Source organism: Rissa tridactyla, chromosome 3, assembly GCF_028500815.1.
Source record: "Rissa tridactyla isolate bRisTri1 chromosome 3, bRisTri1.patW.cur.20221130, whole genome shotgun sequence".
NCBI lineage: Eukaryota > Metazoa > Chordata > Aves > Charadriiformes > Laridae > Rissa > Rissa tridactyla.
In genome coordinates, this window is record NC_071468.1 from 42,511,763 (window position 1) to 42,533,901 (window position 22,139).

General features: G+C 37.0%; 1 protein-coding gene across 1 annotated transcript in view; it reads right to left on the reverse strand.

The window, feature by feature from the left end:
- Positions 1 to 22,139, reverse strand: part of FMN2 (formin 2) — a 177,298-nt gene that overhangs the window by 114,095 nt on the left and 41,064 nt on the right. Inside the window, exons 5-6 of the mRNA XM_054197192.1 lie at positions 13,067 to 13,214; positions 6,991 to 7,052 (exon numbers count right to left, since the gene is read on the reverse strand). Of these exons, the coding sequence (XP_054053167.1) occupies positions 6,991 to 7,052; positions 13,067 to 13,214 (210 nt within the window). The remainder of the gene's footprint in view (positions 1 to 6,990; positions 7,053 to 13,066; positions 13,215 to 22,139) is intronic.

Here is a 22,139-nt window from a genome sequence, read left to right on the forward strand (position 1 = left end):
TCCATCTTGACATCAACATCAAGAACACAGATTGGAACAAAACAAATTTTAGTCTCACCATAGCCAGGAGGAAGAGTGCAAAAATGCGCTATTGTCACTCGACTGAAAATTATACCAATGTATTGTTCCTTTTAAAGAAGCAAACACTGCCTTCAAGCAAAACAACGGAAGTCAATCCAAGTATTGTGAAGCCTGGATATAATACAAAATACTAACATTTGTTCTGAGAATTAACTGCTTCTATTTTTCTACCAGACAGGCTTGACATATTATATTCCTTTATTTATTTTTATGTAAATACGGAGTCTATGATTTATATTTTATGTATGTCAGTTAATAGATAAAACTGATGTCAGATGCACTTTTTTTAAAAAACATAAAAATCTTTCCCTCATCAGAACTAAATGGAAAAGATTCAGGATTATGGTTGAAGAAATGAATTTCATATTCAAAAGAAAACTGAGCTCCTTATTTAAAGTATGGTAATTCACCAGAAAAACTTTAAAATTATTACTACAAAGACGGTCATCCAGAAGTCTCATAGACCAAATTAAATGTGTTCCCTTCACTGGTTTGGAAAAAAAAAAACCAAACCAAACAACTTAAGAGTGACAGAACAGAACTTTCTAAACATTTAATGTTTCAGGATTTTTGTTATTATTTTTAGGAGATGGTGTTATGATCTTTGAGAGATGCTTCAATTACTAAACTTAGTCAAACAGTAAAAGTAAGCACTTTTTACAGGTAACCTATTAACCTTTAGAAAGCCACCACTTTCTGACTAAAAATAAAAATAAAATCATTTTCTCACTCTAGGGTATCTGCAGGATCGCCCAGAAGTGACTTACAAGTGCCTTGCAGAGTCCATTCAAAAATACTTAACTGACATCTAGTGGCTGAGTAGGCCGACTTGTTTATGATGCTTTTCAGGCTCTCTAATTAAACACTTCCCTCATTTCCAATATTTCTACTTGAGTTCTCATCCTTCCTTCAGAGCCTAAGAAATCACGACATTACCAGAAGACAGTGTTTTAGTCACAAAGTTCAACTACTAGTCATGTAGGAAGAAGAACATACTGGAACAGATAATCTCTGTTTAAATTATATTGAGGTCTCAACTCAGAGAGCCTCACTTCATACTTTAAAAAGTTCAATTAATTTACCTGCTACAGCTGTAGAACATGAAAAATCTATTAGTGCTTATTTGGCTTCCTAAAAACAAACCAAAAAGAAACCTGAAATTGCAGCACTTTTAAACTGAAGACTGAATTCTAATATAAAGAATCAAAGATAAATTTCCATCTATAAAATTAGAAACTTCTGCATAAGAACTATATTTCATGAACACAAATGTAAAAGTCATAGTACTTACATCCTGGATGGAAGTTTGGCAGAGGTTAGACTCCCCTGTACTGCCTGAGCAAAATGCTCTGCACTTCAGCCGTTCCTATGACCCTGGCAGTAGAGTCTTCCGCCAGATTTCTATCATCTTGTTTCACACAAAATTTGTTTCTTTCTGTTCCTTTCATAAAGCACAATTTATTCTCAAGGCTAATGAGAAAACACTATCTGCCTACATATGCTTCCTGTACTCACCCATTTTAAGCTAAGATATCCCAGTTCTCCTTAAAATAATATATCCAATTCTATTTGGCAGGACAGAGATCATCAGTTAGCTATAGGGCTTACTTTGAAAAATGCAATAGGTATAGACCTCACTATCATTCAATTCATATGGAAAACTTCCAAAAAAGTTTGCTTCTTTCAGACTCCTTTCTTTCCTCTATGAGACAACTGGATATGGTAGATCCTTGTGAATATGTCATACATTTTTGTTGTTGGTTTTGGGCTTTTTTGGTTTGGTGTTTTTTTTAACCCAAATGTGTACCTTTTTTCTCCTGGCTGAAATCTAAGACTTAAGCAATCATGCTTTTGCAGGAAAAGAACTGTCTTAGAAGAACTGTTTATTGACTCTCCAAACCTTCTCTTCCTCCTTACAAAAAGTAAACTGATACATAGTAAAGGGACGGAAGAGGAGTGGAAGAGGAGTTCCCAGGATCACTGGGTTCTTCTGAGAAATGTCTCAAGAAAGAACACGTAAAACGAAACAGTGTAAAAAGAGCCACAGACAGAGAATGGTTTGGGAGATCCTAAAGAAAGAGTTCCCAATTTTCCTCCAATTTCTGTTGAACACAATTGTTAACCAGTCTCATCTACAGTTCGCCTCTACCCTGATGAAAGCCATGTAATACTAAAATAAAACAGGTTTTTAAAATCTCCCTTTTTATTCATTTTGTACGTTTAGTAGAATAATTTCACGATTTCAGACAAATCTTACATTTATCTTCTTTATTTTACCTTCACCTGTAAAGAAACATCTTCCTGAAATTTTAAGAGAGAGTTTTGAGAAGCATGCATGTTTCCAATACAAAGTCTAGCTGTGATATTTTATAATAATAAAAAATAAATCCCAATCCCACCAATGTTTTTGTCATGGTTTCATCTGGGATAGAGAGTTGCTATACTAGCAGCTGGTATAGTGCTATGTTTTGGATTTGGGATGAAAAAGCAATGTTGACAGTACACTGCTGGTTTTGGTTGCTGCCAAGCAGTCGAGGTCTTTTCTACTCCTCACACCCCCCCAACCAGCAATTAGGCTGGGAGTGCACAAGAAACTAAGAGGAGACACAGCTGGGACAGCTGACCCCAACTAACCAAAGGGATATTCCATATCATATGACGTCATGCTCAGTATATAAAGTGGGGGGAAGAAGGAGGAAGTGGAGGACATTTGGAGTTATGGGGTTTGTCTTCCCAAGTAACCACTAGGCATGATGGAGCCCTGCTTTCCTGGAGATGGCTGAACACCTGCCTGACGATGCGAAGCAGTGAATGAATTCCTTGTTTTGCTTGGCTTGCGTGGGTGGTTCTTGCTTTACCTATTAAAGTGTCTTTTTCTCAACCCACGATGTTTTTTTCCTCACTTTTAGTCTTCCGATTCTCTCCCCCATCTCAACACAGGGGGAGCAAGCGAGTGGCCGTGTGGTCCTAGTTGCTGACTGGGGTTAAAGCACGACAGTCCTATATTTTCTAAATAGACATTATTCATTTATCCTAAAGGATTTCACAACCTTTTTTCTTGTATTACTAAGTGTCAAAATTGGAACATTTCAAATGTCACTAAGTTAGTACCCTAAGGAGTTATAATAATTTGTAGTTAAAGAAAGAAAAAGTAAGAAAAGAGGTCCCTGCTGAAAAGCTGAGAAAGGGGTTACCAGCAAAGCGTGGTTGTTGGGAATACTCTAATGGGACACTCCAAGAGTCAGACTTATGATGTTTTCAAAGTGGAAAGTATATTCAAACATGGCAAAATGTGTCCTGTAATTTAAGGTTTTTAAGGCTTCCCCGCTGATATTGTTGGAAAGTGCACCAATAGATCACGCAGCATAAATCTGTCTTCAGTGCCTGAGAACTGCCAAAATTTTGTCTGGTTGTTACTACCAGCTGAAGTACGTGGTGTTCCAAGAAGGCATATAATTTTGGTTGAGGGATTATTTGTTGGTTTAAATGGGGTGAACTAAACCAAAGTGAACAACTGAGCTGGAAACATTACAGGCGTAAGAATTTTTTGATGACAAGCTTTTCCGCAGTAAATATAGCTAAAATACTCAGTGTAAACTATCTCACAACCAAACTGCTAGAAATTGGAATAGTCTGGCAAAACCTTATCTCCTGAGACAGGATTACAGAGAGCAGCCATCGTCAATGGCATGAAGATGAATTCGTTACATCCGGATGATGACCTTTAAATAAACGTAATGATGGCTTTCTTTTTAAATTTGTGTGATACTCAGAATAGGCACTCATCACAAATGATCAAAAAAGACATTTAAAATATTTTAAAAATAAGAGATATAAGAGAACAAGGAATTTAGGTGATTTCCGAACAACTTCAGGTTTTTGGTTCTGTGATGTCCCGCTACTAACCAAAGCCTAGTTTTCATGTACTCATTTAAAAATTGTAAGATGTGTCCTTCCCCCGCCCCTCCCTTTCTGCTAAGACTCTGTTTTTACCTACCACGTAAACAAAATCAAGCAAACCTGAAAACTGAGTTAAAATGTAGGGAAAATTGCAAGGTTACCACAGAAGATCAGGGGTGCGAAACATAAAGGAATTTGACTCTGGCACAAAAGTACAGCTGTCAAACCTAAACATCAGGTTTGAAACCAGAGTTTCTAAATTAGGACATGCATTTTTTCTCCTCTTCCTTCTCTCAAGGATTTAGGACTAACAAAGCTTTCTCTGTTTGTTCTGGGAAGACTAAGCAGACATTGTTGCTCCTCTTTGGCATTTCAAAAAACAGGACTTGAAATGGCTGCCAATTTTTCTTATTTTTCCACTGCTTACCAATTCCTGCACTAAAAGCAAGCACACCTCCAGGTCCTCACTTTTTTTATTGCAATTTTTAGAAATTACCTTTTGAACTCAAAAGACCTTGAAACTTAAAAGCTTTAGCAAATTATGCTGCAAAATATGAAGGTTATTTCTAACATTGTAAAGGTAAGGAAATGGAGAGGATATTAAAAAAAGCCCCTTCCAGTAGCAAGGAAGTTTAGAATCCAGGCTCTGTGTGTGTGCTACTTGTGCTTTTAATTTAGAATTATCCTGAATCTTTTAGAGTTAACTGTTTATCATAAGTGAGATAAATTATCAGCATCATGTTACATTTGCGTTTGTTTCTGTGTCAATATAGACCATCTCTAATTATTTTAATAGTATGTGGAAAACGTCTTTTCCAATGGAAGGATGAGGGAAGAAGCCTGTAAGTAGACTTAGTTGATCGGTTTCAAGTTTTACACCAGGGCTCTTTTCCTTTGTCATGTATCAAAAGAAAAGCAAAAAAATCATCTAGTTGGCTAGCTTCAGCCAATGCTTGCTTTCTTCAGAATGAAAACCTATGGACAAGCTAGGCAAACAATAAGAGAGGCTAGATCTCTAATAGAAACATTTCATAGTATTTCATAACTTTAAAAAAGTACAAATAATACCAAGAATAATCTGATTGAAGTAAAGAATTTATCTACAAACATGATGAAAAAAGTTAGTGTGACCGTTATACTATCTAGATGTTTCTGTAGATTGATATATAGAGATATTGATAGATAAGCAGAATACACTCAACTGTTTGGAACTGTAGAGCAATAGTTTAAACACATGAAAACATTTAATCCACATACAGTTCTTCAAATTAAATAACTTCCACTCTGATTTTCAAAATAAACCAGAACAATGATGACATAATATAGCAAAAACTTGAGGTGCTTTTCTGCAAGTGAGGTGATCATACAATCAAAATAGTTATTTCCGCTCTTCATTGATGAATAATAGTACAGAATAGAAGTTGTTCACATTACTGTTATAAAAGATCAACACTGAGCAAGAGGGATGGGGATCTCTTAACAACGCTAGCAAATGCTAGAACATAATAAGCTAGTTTTAAAAATAAGAAAAAAAACCCAACCTGATGTAAATGTTATTTGTTCAAGCAATCAAACAGTGCTCTAGTGCTGCTGGTTAAAATTCATTCTCATAGCAAAAGAATCAGTTTCTTTCAGGTAAAGCACCTAAGCATTCATGAACCTACTTCCATTAATTACATTTCCAATTAAAAAAAAAAAAAGTCTTTTTACATAGGTTGTTTCTTGTAATAAATCAAAATCCTAGAGACAGATTAAATACACTCTTTACATATGATACGTTTCTGGAAGTATAGGAAAAAATTCTTTTTCACAAGAAATACTAGAAAGCATTGCTACTGAAATATAAAAATAGCATGGGACAAATACATTTTAGTTTAAACTGAAAATATTGCAGTGTAGAATAATTTTATGGTATTATTTTTAATTAATATGCTCTAGTTTTTAAATGTTCTTAACTACGGAGGTAGAAGAATTTAGGTAACTGACCAGAGGAACTCCTATAATGTTGTTTGGCAAGACAAAAAAACATAAAGGTAACATACCTACTCTCCCCATCCATGCTCATAAAATGCTTGATTGAATCTGGATTAAATTTGCAGGTCTAATGATCAGCAGCATGCTTGTTTTCTCCCTCAAAAGCAAACCACTGATCATTTTCACAAATGCTGTTCAATGCAGTGATGCTTGAACCATACAGTTATTAACAAAAAAAACCCAACCCAAGACAAAGAAAACCCACAAAAATAAACCCCATCAAGAAAAAAAGAAAAACAAACACCACCACAACAAAAACCCATCAAAAGCTTTTGGTCACTCCTTGTTCTAAACCAAGATTTAAGGAAACCAGAACTTTGCCTTCCTCTTCATGACTTCCAGAACAATTGAATAGTCTTATTCACTGCTAAGATAATTCTGGCATTTGTGAATGGAGCATTTTCACAGAAAATAAGCAAGTCTTTTGAGGAAATAAAAGTCGAAGTTCCTTAACTCCATCAAACTGCACCACATTTAGAGACGACTATAACATATATTTATAGTGAACAAGCATAACCCAGATTAAGTCGCCACTGTAGCAGTATTACATTATCTCCTTTTGAAGTCCAGCATGGCACCCTAAAACTATTCACCTACTACCTATAAGCTTCAGTGGAGAAACAGGGAAAAAAAAATCTCTGCCACAGTTAGTCACATGAACTGTTGTAGATTAGTTAATATAACCAGATCTTTTATTGCTATTCCTTAGTAATACCATCAGACCCCCAGAACCAAGTGTTAACTTCTGAGCAAAGCGAACAATAACATTTTCCAAGGATCACTTTAGGCAGGCAGGAACCTTGAATCTCTGTACCTAGATACACTATGGAACATACAAGTATTTTGAGATAAAAATTTAGAATCAACACCACACTTTCAAAGATTCAGTACATAAAACTATTGCAAAAATATCTGAAGTACTGCTTTCCCAGTCTTTTTACAAAACAGTAGACAAAACATTTGTTAGAATCTTACCTGAACCTGCTGAACATCTTCTATGCATTGTTTTTCTGTTTCTTGGACAGTAGATCTCAACTCTGAATTTGAAAAGAAGATACAGATTTTAAAATTTCTATATAAAAAAATTTTCATTGATCTTTTCAAATACATTATGAATTTCATGAAAAAGAGAGTAGACTTAAAAAGAAAACATTGTTAGCTGTCCCACTTTCCAAATTATCCATCTAAAATTAAATGAACAGGTTGTATGCACAAATAAAGCCAGCCTGATCTCAATTTGCAATGTATTTATTATTACTCAACATTAAATGTTATCATCTTAAATGCATAGCATATAAAACTTGAAAGGAGTCCATTTTGATTGTCAAAATTCCCGATTCAAAGAAAAATAGTTACTTATGGCTCTGTTATATACATTCCATAGAAGGTCAAGGAAAAGTTCTTATGCTTGTTCTTCCCATCCAATCTCATTAAGAAGCATTTCCGTCCTTAAGGTCTGCAGATTGTGTCTGTTCACAGAAGGCCAGAAGATTACTGTTGGCAGCTATAGTGTCTTTTTCTTATCCTCCTCTGGCCCTTCTCTGCCCTACCATCAAAATTTGAGATTCCCCACAATAAGACAGATAGTGACACAGATCTAAACACACACTTTAAAAGTGTGCTTGAAAGCAACTGGCCTCACTATTGCAAATACATTTTGAGAAATCTCAATTTCATTCTCGCTTTATTATTCACTGTCTACAGCATCTCAGCCTTACAAACGGATGGTTTGGGACTGTACACTTTTGTGTAAGTGTCCAGTCAGAGCTTCCCAGAACTGGGGACATTCAAGCTAAGGATACAAAATTCTTCACCTTTGTACTGAATTCCACACTCTCCCTTTTGGGCAAAGAAATCTGACTTTTTGAATTTTGACTACATTACTTATTTACATTGAAAAATGAAACAGCAATACTTCATTCTAGTAGTAACTTCTTCAATTATTTCCTACTTTGGAATAACTGATGAGAATCCTAATGAATATCTAAGCATTCCATCACTAATTAATGTCTTTTAATGGAGAAAAAAAAATATTTGTCCCAGAATGATGGTTTTAAACCACCAACTATCACTGTGACAATAAAAAATAAAATAGCAGTAGGACTAAGAACTTTTATTTACACATTTTACCTGGAAAATGGGCACCAAAACATAACCCCACCCCCAACTGGATTCCCTTTCTTATTTTAAAACAGGGATAGCTATTCTCTCGACAATACTTGTCTTTGAGATCTCTGTTTTCATAAAAACATTTCAATTTAAACCAAACCTAAGTACAAACAAAATTACATTAAAACCTTGATTGTGCTAATATTTATTTCCGTGAGAGACATGTACTGTACATTCCTTCATTGTTTCTACAGTGCTGTATTTTGATTGCCTGCTGGATAAGAGAAATAACGTATTTTGTGCTGGAAATTACAGAAGCATGTAACAATCCAATACACATTCAGGACCCTCAAGTCTTTAGGTAAGCCATTGCAAACAATAACAAAGACTTATTCTTAATTTATTTATGGAAGAAAAAAAGTCTTGAAGTTAAAGCACTGGGCTTGAATTAAAAGGTCTGGTTTCCATTCTGACCTTAAAGAACCTCTCTGTGCCTCAGTTTCTACCTCAGTTGTCTAGCTTAGATAGGAGATAACTAGAAAAAAGAAAAAAAGAACAAACAAACAAAAAAACCAAACCAAAACACCCCCCACCAGCACACAGTGCAAAGATCTCTAACCAGCTTAGCAGCTACTGTTACTGATGTCTCTTTAACTGGTCATAGCCTTGTACCCAAGACAAGAATAAAAATATTTTTCTTGTACCTGCCCAGAGAACACGTGCATCTCACAGCCTTCTTATATCTTTTAACAGTACCACTACACAGAAGGCAAATCTGTTGCCCATTTGCAGGAAGAGTGAAGCAGTTGTGGTCCAGAACCTCTGGATTCATAATTCCTAGACATTTAGCCTCCTCACAGCTTTCTGGCAATCCCAGCTGTTGGGAGGCGAGACATACAATGGGGAAATTTCATTGCCAGTGGCAGTTATGCTGCAAGGTTACCCCTTGAAAACTAACAATCCTCAATCTTTTTTGCTTTTAAAATTGTTTACAAAAACAGCATTTCAAGTCTTATCTAACAGAATTGTTCCCAGTCACAAGAAGCTGGATGAGGATAGGCTGTCATTAACAGGAAATAACTCACCTCTCACTTTGACGTGTTTTTACTATGGGTAAATCATGCCTTGTTGATGACTTTCAGAATCCATTTACCAAAGAAAATTCAGGGTGCTACTAATTAATTGGACAGTCACTCCTCATTGCAACCAAAAGAATCCCACCAAAACCAGTGAATTCTTATTTCCTGGTGAAAGATATTAATATCTCTTTCAAAGGAAGGGAAGAGTATTAACATTTTTAAACTAAAGAATTGTGAGATTTGTTTTACGAATTATCTGGAAGAGAACTTTTTTGGGTAACTCTACCTCGATTGAATTGCAAAACCAGGAAAACTTCACTAGTACTTGGGCACTGGTGATCTCCCCAGGGCCTGTGTACATCATTTTAGATTCCTGTATGGTTGAAAGAAACTTTAATTTGATCTTTGCTCACAACAGGTTTTATTCTTTGCTAATGTTCTTGTACTAGACAGGACATGTAAACACACAACTTAGAGTAATGTTTCCTGTTATGCATTTTGTCACAAACTACCTACCTTACTCAAAAGTTCTTTAAAAAAAATAAGAACAGGCTGCTCCTACATATTTGTCAATATTTAACAATTTGACAGAATTGTCTAGCTTTTTTTTTTTTACGGCGCTCAAGTTTTCTTCTAGAAAGGGTTCTAAATATAAGTTTAGTTCAGGGTGACTTGCAGTTAATTTTAAGGTTAGTTTGCCAAAATTCACCAAATAGAATCTATATGCACAAACAGGGGTTTATGTTTAAGCAAAACTAAGAAAAAGCCCACTAAAACCAAACACCACCACAAAAAAAAAAAAGGTGTTAAGGAAAGGAAAAATGTGCTATATAATACTATAGGACAAATGAAACCTTTCCTTTAACACAAGAGAAACTCTCCCCCCCTCATTTTTCATATAAAAAAAGGAAATAAGTGTCCGGACAAACCTGGTTTTGTTAAAGGGACTAACTTAGATTTCGGGGGGTAAACCCACACAGAGATTTAGTGTGTTGGGACTGTCATTTTGCACAAAAAGTCGTATAATCTTTGAGTCTCTGCCCAGGTTGTTAGGACAGTCACATGGAAACAGGATGATTGGGCTCTAGTGCCTGCACGCTTGGCTTTTCCTGTATGTTAAGTGAAATACTGTCATCAAGCAAAGCATTAAAACAGTGAAATTTCAAATACCCTGTGGTGTTCAGATTCAGGCAATGTGCTGGGATATGAGTGTGCTAGAGTCAAATACCATAAGAAGTGACAGAAACAGATTTTGGGTATTCAGATCGAAAATTAGTGGCATATACATTGATCTTATTGGTGATATTAACTCATTTTGTCCAAAAACTTTTCTGAATCCAGAACTTAAAATGTTTTTGGTATAAGTACTGCTGACTTGAACCCAAATTCATATTAGGTATTTCCAAACTTCAGTTTTTTTAATAAATAGCCAACCTAAAAAAAAACCCCAAAAACCAAAACCAACACTCCACATCACACAGAGCACACAGCAAAACTATTTAATATATACTATATTAAACAAATTATAAAGTACTTTGCTAATTTAGGAACAGATTACCTAAGACCTTGCAGAATTTCTTCTCATCTTATTTAAAACTTGAAGGCCTAGTATTGTCCTCATGCTAACATATGTAATGTGCAATAAAGACACTACATATAAAAATAGCCTGCTACATTCTTCCCCAGATCAATACTTTTGTCTCAAATGGACGTTTTACTTTATCAATAATTGTCTCTAATGTTAATATTGTATCTCTTTAATCCATACAGCAATAATTATATACAATGCAAAATACAGCTAGTCTATACACAGTAATTTAAACCCTTTAAAAAATGCTTGCCCCCTCCACCTTTCAAAGGTGCATATACATAACATAGTTAAAAATCTTGGGAAAGGTGTTTATCCTTCAGGCTTCACATGAAACATCACTCACCTCCAGGTTATTTTACATGGCAAGCATGCAAACAATCAAATGAAAAGTTAAATTATTTATCTACCTGAATTGTATTCAGAACAATTATAATTTTTCCTTTCCCTCCATGCCCTACACTGCAAATTCACACAAAAACCCAAAATTGCAGTAAAATTTTTAAGTGTCAGAACCTCAAATAAATTTTGAGAACTGTTTATATTCCATTTAGAAATAGTCACAATACATAATTTTCCATTTTACTTCTATTTTCTTAATATTTTTGCAGGTTTTGCGAGGGCAGTGGTTGAGATAAGGAACAGATAAGTAGTGTACACATTACATCCATGTACTAGGTATAAATAGAACAACGTAGGATGGAAACAAACCATGTATAAAATGAATACATTTAAAAATTCCTAGTATTATCTATCCTCTTGGTAGAAATATCCTTCCAAATGGTAAAAATATTTACATTTCAAAATATTTTATGTAATCAATGTTCTTCTAGATTTTAGAGCAACAGAACTGTTGTTAACTTGCTCCAGCCTCTGCCGGGATAAAACCTCAAAGTAAAAAAATAAAACATTCACTCTTTTGTTTTGCCAGTGCAGAGTATGTTCATAAATACTCTGATCACACGCCCATTAGCTAAGTCTCCAAGTCAAGAAACACAACCTGTCCTCTCAGAGTAAACGTTAATGAATTCTACTACCATATATGACTGCACTTTCACCAAATACAGCATAAAATAGTAGACCGCTAATCAAAAACTGGACTAGCCCAACAGTCCAGTACTGTACCATTCCACACTCATCAATGAATTGCATCAGCGAGATGGATGCAAAAACATTTCCTTGACCACTAATAGAGCTGCTTCGGTAAAAGCCACAGCATAAACAGAATAATGTAGCAGTACTGCATTTTTGTTGGCATCACTTATTTCGCTTGTGAACACTGGAATAAGTGATACCAGTAAAAGTGAAACGTTGCCATGATAAATGGTGTCCATGCAAGGAATACTGTGCTCGTGTTCCAGAGGAAGTGGTAGAGAAGTCCCAAAGAGAAGCAAACCTGAAATTAACTCCACCCAAAGCCTACAAGCAATACAAAGAGATCTGTTGAAATAACGAGTTAATTCTTCAAATCTGAGCAATGAAAAAAAGGAGTAGTAGGAAATGGAAAATTCGAGAATATCCAGTGGCTCTCCATGGAGATCACGGGGAAGAACGCAGCCTAGAAGTGTGAGAGCCATTGAATACTAACTAATGCAAAGCTAAGCCTCCAAGAAACTGTGGTATTTGCCCACCAACACTCCTAACAGAAAACAGGTTTGAAATTCTCTTCTAAATTTCTTTATCAGCTACAAGAAGTTTTACTTTGTTTTGGTTTAATTCTCCGCTTAAACAAAGCTTTTAATGAGTATGCAGAAGATTTCAGAAATGCAGCTGGTAGAGTAACCCTACAAGTTCTAAAATAAACTGACTTTGTAAACAAGACCTCAATTTATTTTTCAGGTACACTTTTCCTACATCTCTGTCAGCAGGGGACTGCTGAATCCACAAAGGAATACCTTACACTACTCTAATAACTTTCAGTATACCAACAGTGGACGTCTGAAGTTTTCCAGATTTTTAAGAACAGAAAAGTACCCATATTTCATAGCTCTGAAGGTATGTAAACTGGAAAAGAACAAAGGTCACAACACCTGGTAAAATCCATTAGTCAGCAGATGCCAGATGCACATCTTGGTTGCTAACAGAAAGCATGCATTTTTGCTGAATATTGTTGATTAAATTCATACTAGCTAGCATTATTTCTGGTGCTAATCCAAGATCTAACAAATGCCTGATTTTGAAGAAGTTACTATCTTAAGTTTATAACTTGGATTCTAAAAGACAGCAGCTCTCCCCCATGCCATACATATATCTTGTCTGTGTCCAAGTACTATACCTTCTTCCGTAAGTTTGAGTCTTTGTTCTTCATCTGGAGGTTTGGGTGGGGGCCATGCAGATGGAATTCTCCTTGGAAAGCTTCCTTCAATGTAATCTGATGAATGTGTGGGTTGGCTAACTGCAGCCCAAGTATAAAGCTGGTCTTGCTGTGGTTATTAAAAAAAAAAAAAAAAAAAAAAAAAAAAAGTTGAGAAGTTCATATAGAAAAACAAGCTTAAAATATCAAAGCCTTTGTTTCCAACACAAATAGCTCGATATCCACCCCTATAGCAAGGCAGACTTGTTTTTATACTCTTCATCTCCTGACAAAGACGTAAAATAAGTCTATATTAAAATAATTTAATGTTTCAGTTCTGGAATTACCTCTATTAACATCAGAAAATATACTTTTTTAGTTATCTACAACACAATAAGATGCTAGAATACAGTTCAGCACTTTTTTTGAGCATGAGGAACTCTTTGCCGCCACTTTCCTTAGAGAGATAACAGGCTCTGTCCATCATGACTGTACTTCTTTACATATGGCTAGATTATAGGCTAGAGAAAAATATTTCAGTCCACACTCTATGTAATCTTTTTACACCAAATGCATAGGCAAGGAAAAGAAGCAGGATTATTTCAGTATAAATTAAACTGAGATACTTATTCTTTGCAACCTTGTTTTTGTCATTTATATTTCCATATTTCTAGAAAGGCAGCTCAAAAGGTGGGTTTGCTTTTAAAATAAAATTACAAAAAAAACCCAACAGCTAAAAGCGTTCTCAATCCTCTGAGCTCAAAACAGATTATATCCTTATTACTCAATAGCTTTGAGCTTGATTCACTTATTAAAAGTAGGAGACATCCAGACTGTCTGATGACAACTAGGGCAAACTTACGCTTTAAGCCAACAGAAAGATTTTAGCTGACCACGATTCAAGTAACTGTTCTTGTGACTCCCAGTATTCATCAACATGCACACCTTGTGATCAAATATTTATAATACTGTAAACTTCATAGAGATCAATCACAGCAACTGTGTGAGTTTCCTAGTAAGTGATTTGGAAATATGCAAATACTGCAGTACAAAACTGCCAAAAAAAAAATTATCAGGTCCCAGGATGAAAATACAATCATATCACACAGTAATATCTTCTTCCAAGGATCATGTTCATTAAACTTCATTCATGCTATTGCCTGAGTAAAGTGTTGGCAATAGATATTTCTCCTGATGCTTCTTTAATTTTTAGATTAAAACTTACTAAACATTGAAGAGACCTGCAGGGGAAAGAACAAAATAATTTAACACTGGTTTTTGGGATAATCACTACTCTGTGTGACTGAGTTCTACTTGCCTAAAAATAAGTTGTGGTAAGAGTGATAATATTCTGTTGAGAGCAACTTACTTAGAAAAGACAAATGCTGGTTATAAAGCAAAGAGTTTTGGATTAGAGAGGGTGCCTTATACAGTCAGGGTCAAGGGAAGCTCATTTTTCCAGCATGAAAAATACGGCAAAAATCCAGCCACATACACACATCTTAGATAAATATAAAAATAAACGGATAAAAAGCTTAATACAAAATCACATCAGGTTCTTCACATAGCCCTGAACTCTATGTTCCTTGGAAAGTCTATCCTTTTCCCATTACTATGCTACTGCATTTGAACATCCAAACAGGTTTAATTAATGCAGTTATTTCAGTAACTTAGCAATTTTCCCTTTGTCTAGTTCCAGCTTTTGGGTACTTTTGGGTTTCTGCCTAATACCCAGTACTGTACGTACTGCGTAAAGAAAAAGAAAAGGCGCTGGACTTTGCTATTTGTCTTGTTTCTGCACTATCCAAATCTCAAGAACACAGAGGAAAATAAGATTCAAAAAAGTAATCGAGGCAAACCAGAACCAAATTTTTTTGTCCACTCTACCACCTTACACAGTCCAGGGAACACAGGGAAGAACAAGTTTTACTAACATTTAGCTGGGTTAGCACAGTCGACTTTCAGTGGGATTACATGCAGGGTTATAGGGCAATAAACCAGAGGACAACAGACTATAGATAATACTGACATTATAGATAATACTGACATAGCATGAATGAGGAAGACAAACAGTTAAACTGTTCCTGGACATGGTATTTCACCATGCCTGTTCTTGAAAGATACAGTCCAATCATTTAACAACAAATTTTTGAAGAATGATTGGTCTACATGAATTAAGATGTAGTAGAAGAACCATGGTATGTCTCAGAATTATTGTACAGATGGGATACATTATGAGGGTAATAAAATATGAAGTACCTATGTTCTTACTGATAGCGTTTACAGCATATAAACTATGAACAGTTATAAATTAAGACATCACACAACTCCATAACTGACTCCTAACCCAACATGGGGGATTTGTTTGTGACTATGAAAGACAGTATTTTTTGGTTTGTGTTGTTTTTTGTTTTGGGATTCTTTTCATTCACTATTCAACATAGAGAAGTATGATGGAATAGACTCATCTTGTAATAGAAAGTCACAGAGGTAAATATAAACTTGCAAAAATGCCTTGCAGGGACATGCACTACAATCAAAACGTATCTGCATTCAACACACAAACAAAGTATTTAACAGCAGTTACCTTCAAATTACTTGCAAACTTATAATTTAAAATATGAAAACCTCTTATGACAGAAAAGTAGTCTGGAGGTCTGGACTTCAAGTTGATAGTCCATAAACTACACTTAAAATGGGAAAAGATTAACCCTGCCCACTTTTGTGCCCTTCAGAAGAGATGAATCATTTGTATGCCCTAATACCGAGTCACTCAAGATACTGTCCAAAATCTAATCCTTTTTACGTTTTCTCTTTAGCTCCTCATCAGTTAATACACTAACCCATCTCATTTCTCCTTTTCCAAATCTGATCATGCCTTTAATTTTTGTAATTATTAGAACATTTTGAAGAAAAATATATGCAGCCAATTCTATGGTGTTAAAGTACTATTCAAGCAAAAGAAACAGAATAATAATAAAAAAAAAAATCCAGATTTGCTTTTATCATTAATTGTAATACAAGAATCGCCAAACCTAGAGTTTCAGTTTATTCTCCTTTAATCTTTTCATTTCAGAGACAATTTTTACTAGATATCATTTTAAGTACAGCCAGTGAATACTCTTACCGTGATCAAGCTTTGAATACATCTGGAATTTCCACTTCATCTTGCTCAGAATCCACTATTTAGTTAAAGCACTTCTTTTTTGGGAAAAAATTACACATATATATCCTTGTAAGGGATGATCCCAGTCTTATTTATTCAGACTTATTTCGGGGCGGACATTGAAAGCTTAAAGCTGTCTGAGTCCAGTGCACTAAACATGATGTCAAGAAGAGTTCTCATTTCCACACATCCTTACACAGCACTTTCCACTGCTTCCTAAAACTGCAGAGCATTCGCACATGGGCGAGGCAAAGTGCCTGCAGGATCTGATGGTACCTAATCAATACACATTTTACCACTTATAGATGCTAGTGTTTAGAATAGAGTCACAGAGAATCAGGTCTGTAGTTTAACTCTGTCTCTTCCCAGCCAGCTCTCAGTAGACATAAAGAATGGCTTTTTGTATCAAATTTTCATTCTCAAGTACCACAGTGTTACATTTCAGGTACACAATATATTAAATATTAATTATGTTCCTTCACTGCTTAAGCTAAAGATAGGCTTTCCTCCTCGTCTTTAAGGATGGAAGCTAATGCTGTAAGCTACCGAAATCAAGGACCCTAGCAAATGCCATATAGAAAGAGGCTGGTGGATGCAGAACTAGGGCGAGCTAGACCTGCAGCCAGCATCAGAAGGCATACTGGTGGACTGAGCTTTCAGAAAAGGGGTCACACATTTTTCACACAGAGAGAACAGGTTTTTTCCCTGGGCCACAGACTGAATTAGAGATTATTTAGTATATCCCCCACTGTAGGAATACAATGTGCAACCTTGAACCTATGCTCTTGGCAACTGTATTGCATCTGGAAATATGCAGTTAATATGGCCTTCTGTTCAATGCCACTTCGGTTTTTAATTGACGGTTTATCTGCTTTCAGTTCAAAGGACAAAGATAGCCATTGTGAGAAATACTTAGAAGAGGTACAAGAGATGGAGTTGAAACACTAGTAAATGTATACACATCTGTCCAAACTGGTTGCAAAAGCATGAATTAGCAATTAGGAAAAAATCCAACAAGAAGTATTTTGACAGTTTTCAAGGAAAAAAAACCCAAACAAACCACACACAGTCAGATCACATGTGCTGAGATGGGAAAGGTGAGGCACTGCAGAAGCACCCTACTATCAGGAGTAGCCTCTGCTCTCCAGCTCAGCACAGCAGCAGATGGGGGAAGCACATAAGTGCTGAGAAACCTGAAGGTGCACAAGTCCATGGGACCTGATGAGATCCATCCGCGGGTCCTGAGGGAACTGGCAGAGGAAGTTGCCAAGCCACTATACATCATACTTGAGAAGCTGTGGCAGTCTGGTGAAGTTCCCACTGACTGGAAAAGGGGAAACACAACACCCATTTTTAAAAAGGGAAAAAAAGGAAGACCCAGGGAACTACAGGCCAGTCAGTCTCACCTCTGTGTCCAGCAAGATCATGGAGCAGATCCCTCCTAGAAACTCTGGTAAGGCATATGGAATATAAGGTGATCAGTGTCAGCCAACATGGCTTCATTAAGGGCAAATCGTGCCTGACAAATTTGGTGGCCTTCTACGGCAGGATTACAGTGTTGGTGGATAACAGAAGACCAACTGACATCATCTACCTGGACTTGCGTGCAAAGCATTTGACACTGCCCCGCACAACATCCTTGTCTCAAAATTGGAGAGACATGTATTTGACCGACTGACCACTCAGTGGATAAGGAACTGGCTGGACAGTTGCACCCAAAAAGTTGTGGTCAACTGCTACATGTCCAAGTGGCAAGCAGTGATGAGTGGCATTCCTCAGGGGTCAGTACTGGGATAGTGCTGTTTAACACCTTTGTTGGTGACATGGACAGTGGGATTGAGTGCACCCTCAGCAAATTTGCTGGTGACACCAAGATGTGCGCAGCAATCAACATGCTGGAGGGAAGGGATGCCATCCAGAGGGACCTGGACAGGCTTGAGAGATGGGCCTGTGCAAACCTCATGAGGTTCAACAAGACCAAGTGCAAGGTCCTGCACGTGGGTTGGGGCAATCCCATGCACAAATACAGGCTGGGAGAATGGACTGAGAGCAGCCCTGAGGAGAAGGACTTGGGGGTGCTGGCAGATGAGAAGGTCAACATGAGCCAGCAATGTCTGCTCGGAGCCCAGAAAGCCAACTGCATCCTGGGCTGCATCAAAAGAAACCTGGCCAGCTGATCAAGGGAGGTTACTCTCTCCCTCTACTCCGCTCTCATGGGACTCCACCTGGAATACTGCATCCAGCTCTGGGGCCCCTAACATAAGAAGGACATGGACCTGTTGGAGCGGGTCCAGACGAGGACCACAAAGATGATAAGGAGGCTGGGGCACCTCTCCTATGAAGAGAGGCTGAGAGAGTTAGGATTGTTCAGCCTGGAGAAGAGAAGACTCTGGGGACACCTTATAGCAGCCTTTGAGTACCTAAAGGGGGCCTACAAGAAAGCTGGAGAGGGATGTTTTACAAGGGCATGTAGTGATAGGATGAGGGGTAAAGGACTGGAAGAGGGTAGATTTAGATTGGATATCAGGAAGAAGTGGGTGGTGAGACACTGGAACAGGTTCCCCAGAGAAGGTGTGGATGCCCCATCCGTGGAGGTGCTCAAGGACAGGCTGGATGGGGCTTTGACCAACCTGGTCTAGTGGAGGGTGTCCCTGCCCATGGCAGGGGATTTGGAACTAGATGATCTTTAAGGTCCCTTCCAACTCTAACCATTCTATGATTAGCAGTACCTCTAAACTTTCTTACACTAGAGTGAAGTGGTACTCACTTCCCTGATGACTCCTGTGTTAAGTCATGATGGAATCAGGCCTTATCTTGCCTTATCCTTATCAGGCCTTATCCAATTGTAAACTTGAACAATTTTTCACTAGAACCCCAAACATTCAAAGTTATCCTGAAGAGAAGACGACAGAAGGGTTGACATGTCTGCAGACAGGTAGCAATGGGCCAGGAGTAATCACAGAGTGGTAATTACAAGAAGGTTCCTACTCATCAAATTGGTCTGGACATGGATAGCCTTCCAATGAGAAGATCTGGAGGAGTGGGGAGAGGAGAAAGTATAAACGCATTTAACATGAAACTAGATAAACTTATAGAGGAATTACATTTTATGGTATTTGGGATAAGTAGGGGCCAGACTCCATGACTCGGGAGGTGTTTTCCAGGCTAAGGGGTCAAAAGAGCTTGTTCCATGTTTGACTGCTTGTCACTGTCTCAAGTGCATGGAAGGAATTTTTTTTTTCCATTCAGGAAGTTTAATCATTTTCATATACTAAGTATACACCTCTAAAGTGAAAGAAAGCCAACTGCATGTTGCCACTGCATATAAATGCATATAAATAGTTAATTGGACATGCAAGCTTTTAGTTCAAGAAATTAGAGCCGGACTACCTCAAAATGCTCTCATCAGCAGGAGACTGCTTTATTTTAAGCAGCTTTTAAAATAAAGAAATCAATACTATCAAGAATGGGGAAAGTGGTTTACTTTTTGAGGAGAGGTTCAGTAACAAACTGGCAGAACCAGAGCAGTGATTAAATGTGGCTCTCAGCTTGTACTACCTTTGGCTGTACTAGTGAGCACAGATGCCTTTCAAGGCTGAAAACCAGCAAGTTAGTCATAATACTGTAATATATGGCTGAAGCAGCCCTTTATCCTCATGAACTAAATTTGATGCATGAGCATTTTACTGAAGTGATTTTTTTCTTTTCAGAAGACTGATATGCCTCAACGATTCCTTTAAAAACACAAGTGTCAAAAAAACATGAAACATTTCTTTCCTATGAAATTACTTCCACTTCCTCAACAAAACAGAACAAACTTGCTTGATCACATCAAACTGCTCAGGATTCAACATTGTATTCTGGGGATATCAGAGGCCAACAGAGCCAATAGCCCATGGGGAAAGGAAACCAGGAAACAAAATTTCAGGTTTCCACATCTATTCTCATTCAGTTCCAGAGTTATTTTCTTTGTCTTTTCATTCCCCACTAACTCCTACTTTTAATATAGCTTACTAAGTTAAAACAGTGAGCTTACAACAAACTTTCCTTGGAAGAGGGAACAGTGGCTAGCCTTTTATGAAACAGAAGAACCTCAAGATCTAGTCTCTTTATACATCTAACTTGAACTCCCACTTGGAAGACCACATCCCAGGACCACTAGGTTATCAGCTGTTACTAAGACCACCTGACACTGCATCCCTTCTCATTCACTCTCTACAGAAATTCTAAGCCAAGGCAAGAAGGTTCTCCATCAGGAGTTGTTTCCACTGACACTGGCCTGCTATAAGTTTGGATTCTGAAGAATTCAAAGTTTCCAAAGAAATCTATTTAATTAGAAAATTCCTTTCACCTCTGTTCCATTTGAAAAGGTGATCATTACTGCTGTAAAGTCTTCCTCTTGAAAACACAGAGACATGCAATACATACAAATTCAACTCTCACTGTATTCTCAATTCCAAACTAGAAAAAAAGACATTGTGTTATGACTGCCATTCTTAAAAAAGAGAACAGAAGGCAATGAAAGTGTACAGAAAGTCACAAAATAAAAGATCTCTTCAGGTTACAGGGTGACCACTGCCTTCACTTTGTGCACAATGATTCTGAAAATTTTAAACAGGTGGTATAAACTTAATACCCAGTATGTGCCTCTTGAAGCAGTACTTCAGAATATCAAGCAGGTAAGCAATGTTCTCTACAAAAAGAAGCATGAAAACCTAGCAATATCCTACATATAAAATATCTCAGTTGAACATGTATACAGCAGCATCACCACAAGTAATCGGAAAGGAGAAAGAAAAAGAAAAAGAAAAAAGAAAGAGAGAAGGCTAGAAGACTGCAGAGCCAGATGTAACAACTACAAAATAAATATGCAACTAAAATAATTTTTAAAAGGAAGCAAGGAAACAGCATAATAGGAATACTTCAGCCCAGTGATCATCCAATTGTTTCCATTTTACTACTCTCAGGAATATGCAGAGCTGCTCACCACAAAAGATAAAGTGTCACAAAGTATGACTAGGCAACGGAAAAGGAAGAGGAGACATGAGGGCTTTGATTTAGCCAAACTCAACTGCCATGGCAACCTACATGACAAACAAAGATTAAGACAGCAGATGAACAATCTGTTTTCTCTGCTCTAGTCCATAATTTTCCCTTGTTAACTTTTAAAGTCTCATTTGCTACTGACCCCCAATATACCGCCATGACAAATTTCATAAGATGGGCGTACATTCAGTCTTACACATTTTATTCCTGAGCATTGAAAATCTTCTTGAAGAAATGCTGCATTGTTGCCAGCTTCGTGCTGCTGCTGGAACAGAAGTTCTCCTAGCTGAAGTAAAGTCTTGGGAAAGTTGCTCTTTGGAAACTGATCACTGGTATTTTGGCTCTCTGACTTCTGAGAAAGGAGTCTGTCTGCAATCTGTTTAACTACTAATTTTCAGACTGGCATAAACAGTGCAAATAAGTTAAAATTAAGCAAAGTCTTCGTGTCACTAACTCCTTTTCCAGCTGACCTGCAGAGTCCCACCATCTGCTACTACTCATCAGAAAGCAAGCAGTGTCTTCATTTCCTTAAAATGCATTTGCATCACCACAGGTGTCCAAGAGATAACAGGAAAACAGCCATTTTTATAGCATTTTCCATTTATGCTGTCTGGCGCTCTGCTTCCTTGTGGAAGTGTTACTTCGTAAATGGATGAGAATCTAGTCAGACATCGTAACTACAAATCACACATCAGGCAGTCCCTATTCCAAACTGTCAGACATGCCTGTGTATAAAATCACATCATAACACAGTAAAGAAAGACACCCTCCAGAAGATGTCCGCTTAGCTCTTTCATTATAGAATACGCTGAAATAATTTATAAATCAAGAAGGTATTAACAG